General features: G+C 40.0%; 1 protein-coding gene across 1 annotated transcript; it reads left to right on the top strand.

The window, feature by feature from the left end:
* Positions 1-3579: 3579 nt before the first annotated feature.
* Positions 3580-10815, top strand: LOC134662442 (transaldolase). Its single transcript, XM_063518668.1, has 8 exons — positions 3580-3786; positions 4600-4723; positions 5162-5269; positions 5403-5534; positions 6760-6885; positions 8275-8380; positions 9494-9613; positions 10588-10815. The coding sequence occupies exons 1-8, from the start codon at positions 3690-3692 to the stop codon at positions 10771-10773; spliced, it is 999 nt and encodes a 332-aa protein (XP_063374738.1). The 5' UTR covers positions 3580-3689; the 3' UTR covers positions 10774-10815.
* Positions 10816-11049: the final 234 nt, after the last annotated feature.

Below are 11049 nucleotides of genomic sequence, written 5' to 3'. Positions count from 1 at the left end.
CCACTTGAGAGATTTGCAAATAATATATTACATTTTTAATTTTCTACTCGCGAAATATCATTTTTATGTAGATAGATATATTGTTTTGACATTAAGGATTGCAATAAGTAGGTACATATTTCTGCAAACGAAAACTAGAGCTGGACGAAAACTAACGTACCTACCTTATGGCCCGTTACCAATATTAGGTTGGCGTAATGTTGGCGTGTAGGACCTTAATATTAGGTAATTTTAATGTCTTTCTTTGTTAACATTAATTAAAAAAAAAGCGGCCAAGTGCGAGTCGGACTCGCCCATGAAGGGTTCCGTATTTAGGCGATTTATGACATATAAAACAAAACTACTTACTAGATCTCGTTTAAACCAATTTTCGGTAGAAGTTTACATGGTAATGTACATCATATATTTTTTTTAGTTTTATCATTCTCTTATTTTAGAAGTTACAGGGGGGGGACACACATTTTACTACTTTGGAAGTGTCTCTCGCGCAAACTATTCAGTTTAGAAAAAAATGATATTAGAAACCTCAATATCATTTTTGAAGACCTATCCATACCCCACACGTATGGGTTTGATGAAAAAAAAATTTTTGAGTTTCAGTTCGAAGTATGGGGAACCCCAAAAATTTATTGTTTTTTTTTCTATTTTTGTGTGAAAATCTTAATGCGGTTCACAGAATACATCTACTTACCAAGTTTCAACAGTATAGTTCTTATAGTTTCGGAGAAAAATGGCTGTGACATACGGACGGACAGACAGACGGACAGACAGACAGACAGACAGACATGACGAATCTATAAGAGTTCCGTTTTTTGCCATTTGGCTACGGAACCCTAAAAAATGGGCTATGTTAGGTACGATACTACCTGGACCATCTTAGGTTCCAGTAACTTATAAATGCGAAATGATGATTAGCAAAGCGGATGTGGTTTTCCCTTAACACGTTTCCTAAATTTGTTTGTTGTCCGTAAAATACACTTACGTGGTAACCAGTAAAGTATAGTAGCTCGAGTCCTCGGCAAAACATTTGGAAGTCCCCTACTTATTAGTCCGGCTAAAGGGTTTAATTCATGATGAGAGAGTTTATAGTAGACTATTCCGCGAATAGTTGCTAATTCGCCGAAATGTTTGCCCATTATATTTATTCCTATTTAAAAACTCAAACTCTAAAATGTGAAATATTTATGACACAGAATAGTGCACAGAATGGACACAGATGAAATTGAAAATATTGGAATAGTGGCCGTAGGATACTATAGTTGGTCAAACCAAATTGTCAGTAAATAAGAACAAAAAAAAACTCCTCATCCTTTTCTTTTGGGTGTGTAAGACAAAGATAGTATGATATGAGTATGATTCTCTCTGTCTATATTTGAAAGGTGACAGTCCTTTGACAAACTATGTCATAGAGTAAGTCCCTCCGTGCCTACATTTTTCAAATTTGTCGCCTTTTTCAACTGACAAGATCTGCTTGACCAAGTATAGTTTGTATTACTTCTAAAGAGTGCAATATTTCATGCCGCGCTAAAGATCGGTTTTCCTAGGATAGCGGTGCCGTCATAATTATAGCGGCCGTCTCCATACTAAACGGCTACTACGGCTAAATACCATGGATTGCGATTAAATGATTATGATTATGATTATGATTAATATGGAGTATTTCTATGGAGACGGCCGCTATATGACGGCACCGCTATCCTAGGAAACCAGAGCATAAAACATTGACATCCGATATATAATACTTGGTCAACCAGTACGGATATGATGGTCGTTCTTGTCTACGTGACAGCGTGATAAAACGGTGTCCGTCACTTTCTTTCCCACGGTGTTAAACAGTGACAGTTATTTTATCACGTGGATAAAGATGGATAAAGCTATCCATAATAGGCTGGCTGATCTTGACAGTAGAAAAAGGCGGCAAATTTGAAAAATGTAGGCACCATGAATCTAGTATAACTGGATTGGGCATGAGTGGTGGGGATAACTGACAGAACGGGATAGTCTTATATATCTTTCAGTAGGAGTAGCAGCGAAAGCGCTATTATTGTTTGTCCTTGTCACAGTCTCGCATCTTGTTTTATTCCCCACCGTAAATTGACCACCGTGATTGGTCGAATTCATTTGTTGCCCACCATAACAAATAAATTCGACCAATCATAGCGGCGCAATGCGACGCTATGATTGGTCGAATTTATATGTTTTGTCCCTCACGGAGGCACGCGTAGACCACTTCTATAGGATGCTACCTTCTATGGCACGAAGGGATGTCGTCCCATAGAAAAATTGAATTTCGCGCCTTTTTTTACTGACCTGGTTGACAAGCATAGTGTCGCATTGCATATGTTTTGTCCCTCACGGACGCACGCGTATACCACATCTATTAGCTGAGGGCCTACCGCGAACCACGTTCGACGTGTTGCCTGCCTGTCACACTTACGTACGAATTTACAAGTGCGACCGAGAGGCAACACGTCGAACGTGGTTCGCAGTAGGCCCTCTGAGCTAAGAAGGCCTACCGCGAACCACGTTCGACGTGTTGCCTCCCTGTCACACTTACATACGAAATTACAAGTGCGACAGAGATGCAACACGTCGTACGTGGTTCGCGGTAGCCCCTCTGTCACGGTGACTGTCACTTTGACAGTCCTAGGACGTTCGGATTTCACAAAATTTTACTTCTCATTGCATTCTCATTGAGAGATTTTGATGTAATAAGATGTATATAAATGAATAAAAATAAAAGAGAATGATTAACATTTTAACGTAATAAGTTAAAAATATAAGTCAGGTAAAAGTCACGTGCATTATTTTGTAATTAATGATGTCTTAGATGTCTTCAAATAATAATACGTTAACTTATAAATGAACTAGAGAAGGCTAGCGAATGAATGTCGTTGTCGTAGTAGGTCGTAGTGGTGTAGTGTAGTGGTAGACAGCGATGTGACGAGTCCACTTTTTTTCAATTCGAATCATTCGAATTGATTCGGCCGCTGATTCGAATTCAAAATCGAGTTGACTCGACTCGACGATTCGCGTGGTTCGCGACAAGGTCACAGGGACAGGCGCGGAGCGAGTTGAGACGGCGAGTTACGCGGCAGTTGTTGTAAAAAGAACCTTCAGGGCACGGAATTAAGGTTTATTTTTGAATGCCCATACTAGCAGTGAACTCGAGTTGGGATACTTGGAATGGCGAATCAAGCGACAGTTGTTGTAAAATGAACCTTCGGGTCACGGAATTAAGGTTTATTTTTGAATGGTCATAGTACCAACTCGAGTTGAGACGGCGAATCGAGCGGCAGTTGTTGTAAAAAGAGCCTTCGGGCTACAGTATTAAGGTTTATTTTTGAATGGCCTTAGTAGCAGTGTGATAGCGTTGACTCGGCTCGGCGAGTTGTTCGCCGAGTTAGCTAGTGGTCGAGTTGATTCGAATTGCCCATAGTCTTGATTCGAATTAACTCATCTGTAGGCTGATTCGAATTATTCGAATCAGATAACTCGACTCGCCCATCGCTAGCTGGTAGTGGCAGGGTGACAGGGTGAATGCTGAATGTAGTGATTATTATGCTCTTTGGACAGGGTCACCTTCAAGCGATTGTGAACTTAGAGGTTATATTCGTGTTCTGTCCGTCGGCATTCGGCATAATATTCACGCTCTACTTATAACAATACTGTAGCACCCAATAGTCAGTATGAGTGGTGAACCTCAAGCAAAGCGCACCAAAATGAGCGCCCTTGACCAGCTAAAGCAGGTATCTACGGTGGTCGCCGACACCGGGGAGTTTGAAGGTTAGCTCACTTACTAAATTAAGCATGCAATCACTGCTTCATTAAACTTTACACTTTTGCTTCTAACTTTGCATTTAAAGATTATTTTACATGATTGCCCAGTGTACTTTACTCAATTAGATGTGTTATTTAATGATGAGATGATAAGAGAATATTTTGATGTTGCAAAGATAGGAATGCTATCAAGTATAATTACATAAAATGTATGCTAGCAAAATAAATGAATTGTAAATAAACTGCTATCACACTTATTAAGAAGTTGTATGAATTATTACATCATATGCATGTAAAAAAAATGTACCTAACACTAGCAATTTGGATATGTTGCCTGCTAAGAGCATATTATGCTGAGGGGTCAGTGGTCAAACCTGATAAGTCAAGCAAATGGGTTCTTTAATTAAAACTATGTGATGTGCATGCAGTTCTTATTTAAATGAACATAATATATAGCTTGGCTGAGGTTTGACCACTCATCTCATGAATTTATTATATTATGCTATTTTGATATACTCAAATTCCATTGACTCCTTATGGACCTAAAGAAAACTTCTAATATACTTGATAGGTGTGAGGTGAGGACATTATCTCTACTATAATATTATAAATATGAAAGTAACAGTCTGTCTACCCCTTCATGCTTAAACTGCTGAACTGATATAATAAAAATTGGCATGGAGGTATTTTCACTCCTGGGAATAGACATAGGGTAGTTTTTATCAACCATTATTATTATTCCACGCAGACAAATAATATTCATATACTTGAGATCAAATATTGTTTTTAAAGTTATTGCTAATGCTTGCTCCATTTCAGCCATGAAGGCTTACAAGCCTACAGATGCCACCACTAACCCCAGTCTGATCCTGTCGGCTGCGGCAATGGAGCAGTACCAGCACATTCTGGATAAAGCCATCAAGCATGGCAAGGATACTGGCAGGTGACAATAATGCTACAATTACTACAATTTAACTGTTTAAGCACCACACCTATAAATTGAATTACACATTGACTGCCAGCGATCTGCTAAGCGGGTTCTCTATCTGTAGTCGCTTTTTGCTTAAAAGCGAAAAGCCCATGTTATCGGCTATGGATACAAACATTGCGCGTAGCTCGCGCTGGCAGTGCTAGAAAAAAAGAGGATTAAGCATTTCAAGGTTATGCCCAGTATTTTGGATGTTGTTGAGTTACGGTTTAGACTCTAGGTAGCATAACTTACAAAAGTATTATTTACATTGTTACTTTGTTTCACAACAGGAATTCAAAGGTTCAATTTAACTTAAACTTAGGTCCAAGATTAACTTGAACTTTAAAACTTTAGTTCTAAAACATTTGTATGTATGATATTATTACCTATAATGTTTTTTTATAACTTCAGCACCATCGAGGAACAAGTGAGCGAAACACTGGACATGCTGAGTGTGCTCTTTGGATGTGAGATCCTAAAAATCATCCCTGGCCGAGTGTCTGTTGAAGTTGACGCCAGGTAAATAAATATTCTTAATAATAAAGTCTAGCAACATAATAAAGCTGATACACGGTTTTTGTATGATTCCTCAACACATTGTGTGTGAACTGTACATTTTAAGACATTTATTACAGACACATATATATTACAGACTGTCATTCGACAAAGAAGCCAGCATTGCGAAGGCTATCAAGCTCATCAACGCCTTCTCCGAGTATGGCATCAAGAAGGAGAGGATCCTTATCAAGCTGGCATCCACTTGGGAAGGCATCCAGGCTGCCAAGTAAGACTCTCCTCTTCTCTTTGCTTGGTTTTATTGGCGAAGCCTGTGCTCTCGATTATGTCCGTCTTGATGTTAAATTCAGGGATCGGAACCGGTTTTACACTCGAAATGTAGGACTCAGCTGTGTGTTTAGGTAACGACTTCGTATTAATAGATTGCCCAATTAGAAATGAAATAATTAGGAAATAACGAAAAAATAGCGTTTTCGTCCCCATACAAAAAATACCAGTGACATCCGATCCATGGTTAAATTAATAGATGTCATACTATCTTAATAAAAGGCCCTCTCAGGTTTCATTTGCCAACCTAATTGGCATTACAAAATCAGAGTTGTTGACGACTAGTAAAAACAGATGGCCAACCGCTAACTACTTCGTTTGTTCCATCGTCTATTTCCCTCTCAATCGTTCAAATATGCTAGAGCGATTATGATTTTCGGAAAGTGATTTACCAAACCAGAGGGGAACCCAACCATGTTGGGATTAGTCCGGTTTATTGAATACTAGCGACCCGCACCGGCTTCGCACGGGTTAACAGCTAAAAAAGCTTGGAAATGTAACTTTATAACACCTGTATGTAAAACCCTTTTTATGTGCAAATAAATGATTATGATTATACATAAACCTTCCTCGTGAATCACTCTACCTATTAAAAAAACCGCATCAAAATTCGTTATGTAGTTTTAAAGATCTAAGCATAGGGAGCGTTCAAGTATTACGTAACGCAATTTTTGGACATTTTTGACCCCCCGTCCCCCCCCCATGTAACGCGCCGTAACGTTTTTCTGTACCCCCCTCCCCCTAGTAAAACGTTACGTAACCACCAAGTGACCATTTTTTTACCTAAAGTACCTGCCGGCCTAGCCAAGGTGACAATCGCTATCGCTTCGACAACGAAACGCTTTGTGTCTTTCTATCACTCTTCCATATTAGTGCGACAGTCACAGTTGCGTTTCGATCGCTACGGAGCGATAGCGATTGTCACTTTGGCTCTAGCTAGGCCGGCTGAAGGGTTAAAATCAATGTTACGTAACACGTAGTTCAAACCCCCCCTCCCGCCCCTGTAACGCATCGTAACGTTTTACAAGACCCCCCCTCCCCCCAAATGCGTTACGTAATACTTGAACGCTCCCATACATACAGACAGACAGCGGGAAGCGACTTTGTTTTGTACTATGTAGTGATATACTTTAGGTCCTATTACTTTATTTAGTTCATTTCTTCAGGGAATTGGAGAAGAAACACGGTATCCATTGCAACCTGACGCTGCTGTTTTCGCTCTACCAAGCCATCGCGTGCGCGGAGGCTCATGTCACCCTCATCTCGCCGTTCGTCGGCAGGATCCTGGACTGGTGAGTACTCGTCCAGCCAGGCCAGATATTGAATGACACGGACAAAATGCTAAAAATATGTATACGCAACCTTATAGCTCATACATTAAGGTAATAACTACCTAGTGTGTACATATTTTTGGTACTTTGTCCGTGACGATATTCAATATCTTTACTTTACCAACGTGTACCATGACTATATTTTTACCGTTTCAGCGCCATCTATTGAATGGAAGTTGAGTTATTTTGACCAGACATCTAAAGCTTTGGATTCCTCCGAAAACGGTGCCGTCATGTTACGGCCGCTATATAGCGTTGACTGACGTCACTAGAACGTGGTCTATAGCTTTGGTTTCCTCCGATAGCGGTGCCGTCATATAGCGGCCGTCTCCATACAAATACTACGACATCCATATTTAGCCGAATAATTTAGTATGGAGACGGCCGCTATATGACGGCACCGCTATCCTAGGAAAACCGATCTTATGTAAACAAGATGGCGCGGTTTCCTAGACGGCGTTACGTTACGTCGATTGTCAACGTAACGTAAGATGACAGCCGTCATGACGGTGTCGACAGTTTCGTGAACGTTTTATGAGATAGCGGTGACGCCATTTTGAATAAATGACACGAGATTTGAATAAATGATTCCGTACTACGATTATTTTCCTCTTCTGATGATATTTCATCCTCCAAGTAAATTATAGATGATCAAGCAAATCTTGTCAGTAGAAAAAGGCGCGAAATTCAAATGTTCTATGGAACGTTATCCCTTCGCGCCTACATTTTTCAAATTTGCCGCTTTCACTTTGGTGGCTGACGGTGTGTTATGACGCCGTGGTACTTTCCACATGTCGTCACCGTAAAGACGGCCGTCTTTTGCGGCCGCTATATGATGGCCGCTATATGACGGCACCGCTTTCGGAGAAATCCAAAGCTTTACCAACCTGTACCATGACTATATTTTTACCGTTTCAGCGCCATCTATTGAACGGAAGTTTGAGTTATTTTGACCAGATATCAGCATGTAACAGAATGGATGGAACTGAAAACTGCTTTAAAATAACCCAATGTCGTTTCAATAGATGGCGTTGAATATTTAAAAGAAGTTTATTTACTTCAATCATCTCAGGGAAATGTATAATAACTTTTTCCATTATAAATTATATACTTAAGAAAACCAGCGTCAAAGTAGCCAGTTTCAAAATCGATTTTCTATAAATCGCACGATTCCTCGAATCTTAACAAAAGAGGTATAAGTTTGAATAATTTTACGGTTTAGACTCACTTGTTTTAAGTCACTCGCGCGACACTTAAAACAAGTGAGTCTAAACCGTAAAATTATTCAATGTTAGTATGTCTCACAACAGTTTAAATTCGAGGTATAAGTTGATTTTCTTGCCTGCTCAGGCACGTGGAGCATACAAAGAAAACGTACGAGGCCAAGGAGGACCCCGGCGTGCTGTCCGTCACCCGCATCTTCAACTACTACAAGAAGTTCGGCTACAACACACAGGTAACATTTTTTTTTTTTTTGCATTGCATTTTAACTGTTTCAAACTTAACCGGACTAAAGGCTTCGTCACACAGGCGCGTTTTCCGGGCGGCGCATGAGCGGGGCGCGCCGCTTTTACATATAAAACGCTCACGCCCCGCTCACGCACCGCCCGGAATACGCGCCTGTGCGACGAAGCCTAAGAAAGAAGAAAGCTGGTTGGAGTAAAAAAAAAATTGAATTGTCAAATGTCAATAGGGTTGGCAACTGTTTATAAATGGCGCCAGCGTAGATTTCCTTTAACTACGGTCATGCGGGTCATAAAATAAAAATAAATAACGAGAAATTGTTACTATAGGTAGGATCAAAAGACCTAGTACATATTGCTATTGGTGCAATCTTTAAAAACCTTCCACCGGTCAACCGCATTATTGCCGGTTCGATTATAAAAAAAACAAGTTATATCCACCAAAAAATGTAATAATTATTTATAGTCTGTCAAACAACTTTGTCAGTAGAAAAAGGCGCGAAATTAAAATTTTCTATAGTTCGTTTTTTTAGCATTAGAATAAAGGTAAACAATCTTGATGTGTCTTTTAATTGAAAAACATGTTTTAAAAATAAGTCACGGCAAATATGTAACAATTATGAATATAATACGATCATTTATATTCTTCTGCTTTCATAAGTATAAGTTACTAATTTTTAAAAAGCGTTTTTCAATTAAAAGACATGTCAAGATCGCTTACCTTCTTTCTAATGCTAAAAAAAACGAACTATATCCTTCGCACTGACATTTTTTTAATTCGCTGCTTTTTTCTGCTGACGGAAATGGCTTAACAACCTATAATCATCTATTCTATTTCTCATTTGGCTTGTCAATCAATCAATCATTTATTGCACCATGGTTACAACAAGAGATGTTACAACATTTATACAAGTAAGTACCTCATGGACCCTAAAAGAGTATGACAAACATTTCCTTAAGCACATATGTCATGCAATAAAGAACAAAAAGTAGCATCGTATTAAATTATATAAATATAACTAATAAATTACATATAAAAGCTATCTGCGAAGAAATCATTAATAGAATAATACACTTTTGTTGTTTTATGTTAACCGTGTAATCAGGTGATGGGCGCGTCGTTCCGCAACACGGGCGAGATCCGCGAGCTGGCGGGCTGCGACCTGCTCACCATCAGCCCCAAGCTGCTGCAGGAGCTCGCCGCCAGCGACCGGCCGCTGCCAAAGGTATGCCACTGCTGTGCCACGTCGTACATTGTCACAGAATAAATAATAGTACCAAGTACAGAAGGAGTGTATATCATAGTTTCGGACACGTACTCTCGGAGTATCCTGCTGTCGAATGTTCGTTGATTCGACTGTCGCTGGATCGAATGTTCGCTGGGTCGAAAAGCGTAGAAATAATCAATTGTAGAATGGAATTTGAGGTTTCGATTGTCATCCCATAGAAGATCTCGGATCATCCTTTTCTGACAAAAAATAAGCTGTCAAACACATGTTGGGCCATGCCAGACGAGACGATGAGCTTTACAACAATACATACATACAATTCTAGATTACGATTTTTCTATTATGCATAATTCGGCCACAAGTATTTCGACCCAGCGAACATTCGATCCAGCAACATTCGAATCAACGAACATTCGACAGCAGGATACTCCGAGAGTACGTGTCCGAAACTATGATATACACTCGTACAGAAGACTCACTCTCTAACAAACGCGTCTGTTACGATCAACACAGATATGGCCGCTAGGTGGCGACAGCGCCACGCGCGGCTTATGGCTTTCCCCAAAATTGGGGCCGAACGGATGTACTTTTAGCTACCTGTAGCAAAGCGAAGAAATCGCGGAGTGAGACACGCCTGACATTGTTAGTATGACAAGTGGCATTGATATTAACTTCTTTGACTGTACATATGTATTGTCTCATATTATTAGTTGCTTGTATCGACCAGTTTCTGCAATTTTTTAGTTTTACGTAGGTAAAGGTGAACTTTGATTTTGTAGGCATCATGTGTATAAATAATATTCGGCATAAGGTATATGCATATCACGCGTATGTATATTCAGGTATACGTAATCGTATGTATGAATATAATTATGTCTTGGCCGATTAAGTTGCGGTTTTCTGCTCGCCAGATGGCGCTGTTATAATTTTGGGTTACACTTTACCTCTACTAACTTTTAACTTTTTTACAGGTGCTTGACTCAAAAACGGCGGCAAAGAGCGATATAGAGAAGGTATCGCTAACGGAGGCCCAGTTCCGCTGGCAGATGAACGAGGACCAGATGGCCACGGACAAGCTCTCGGACGGGATCAGGAAGTTCGCCGCCGACACAAGGAAACTAGAGACCCTCATCCGGAGTCTGCTAGCCAAGAAGTGAAACACCACTAGGCAGTGAATATGTAATAAGTATCATTTTCGTTACAAGGGTGAATCAACTTTTTCTTGTCACTCGTCGCCATGGTTGTGTTCTCCTGGGTCACTCTTTAAAACCTGATTTTTAGGCATTTAAATCCACCAAACACGCTTTTTTGGTGATACTTGTAAACCCCTTCCATTGAGGGTCGTCTACCAAACGTGTCAGAAGGTGGTGTACAATGTCTTCTAACACTATGCTACTATTGTCTCTTGACTGACCGGACAGAATAACAACAAT

The sequence above is a fragment of the Cydia amplana genome, chromosome 3 (genome assembly GCF_948474715.1).
Source record: "Cydia amplana chromosome 3, ilCydAmpl1.1, whole genome shotgun sequence".
In the NCBI taxonomy this organism is placed as follows: domain Eukaryota; kingdom Metazoa; phylum Arthropoda; class Insecta; order Lepidoptera; family Tortricidae; genus Cydia; species Cydia amplana.
Note: the sequence above shows the minus strand (reverse complement) of the source record. Positions and strands in the feature narration are given on the sequence as shown.

Bases quoted from the DNA above. Each gene is read 5' to 3' on its own strand.
- LOC134662442 (XM_063518668.1), top strand. From the start codon at position 3,690: ATGAGTGGTGAACCTCAAGCAAAGCGCACCAAAATGAGCGCCCTTGAC. The intron at 3,787-4,599 runs GTTAGCTCACTT...GCTCCATTTCAG, and splicing joins CGACACCGGGGAGTTTGAAG to CCATGAAGGCTTACAAGCCT. The intron at 5,270-5,402 runs GTAAATAAATAT...TATATATTACAG, and splicing joins TCTGTTGAAGTTGACGCCAG to ACTGTCATTCGACAAAGAAG.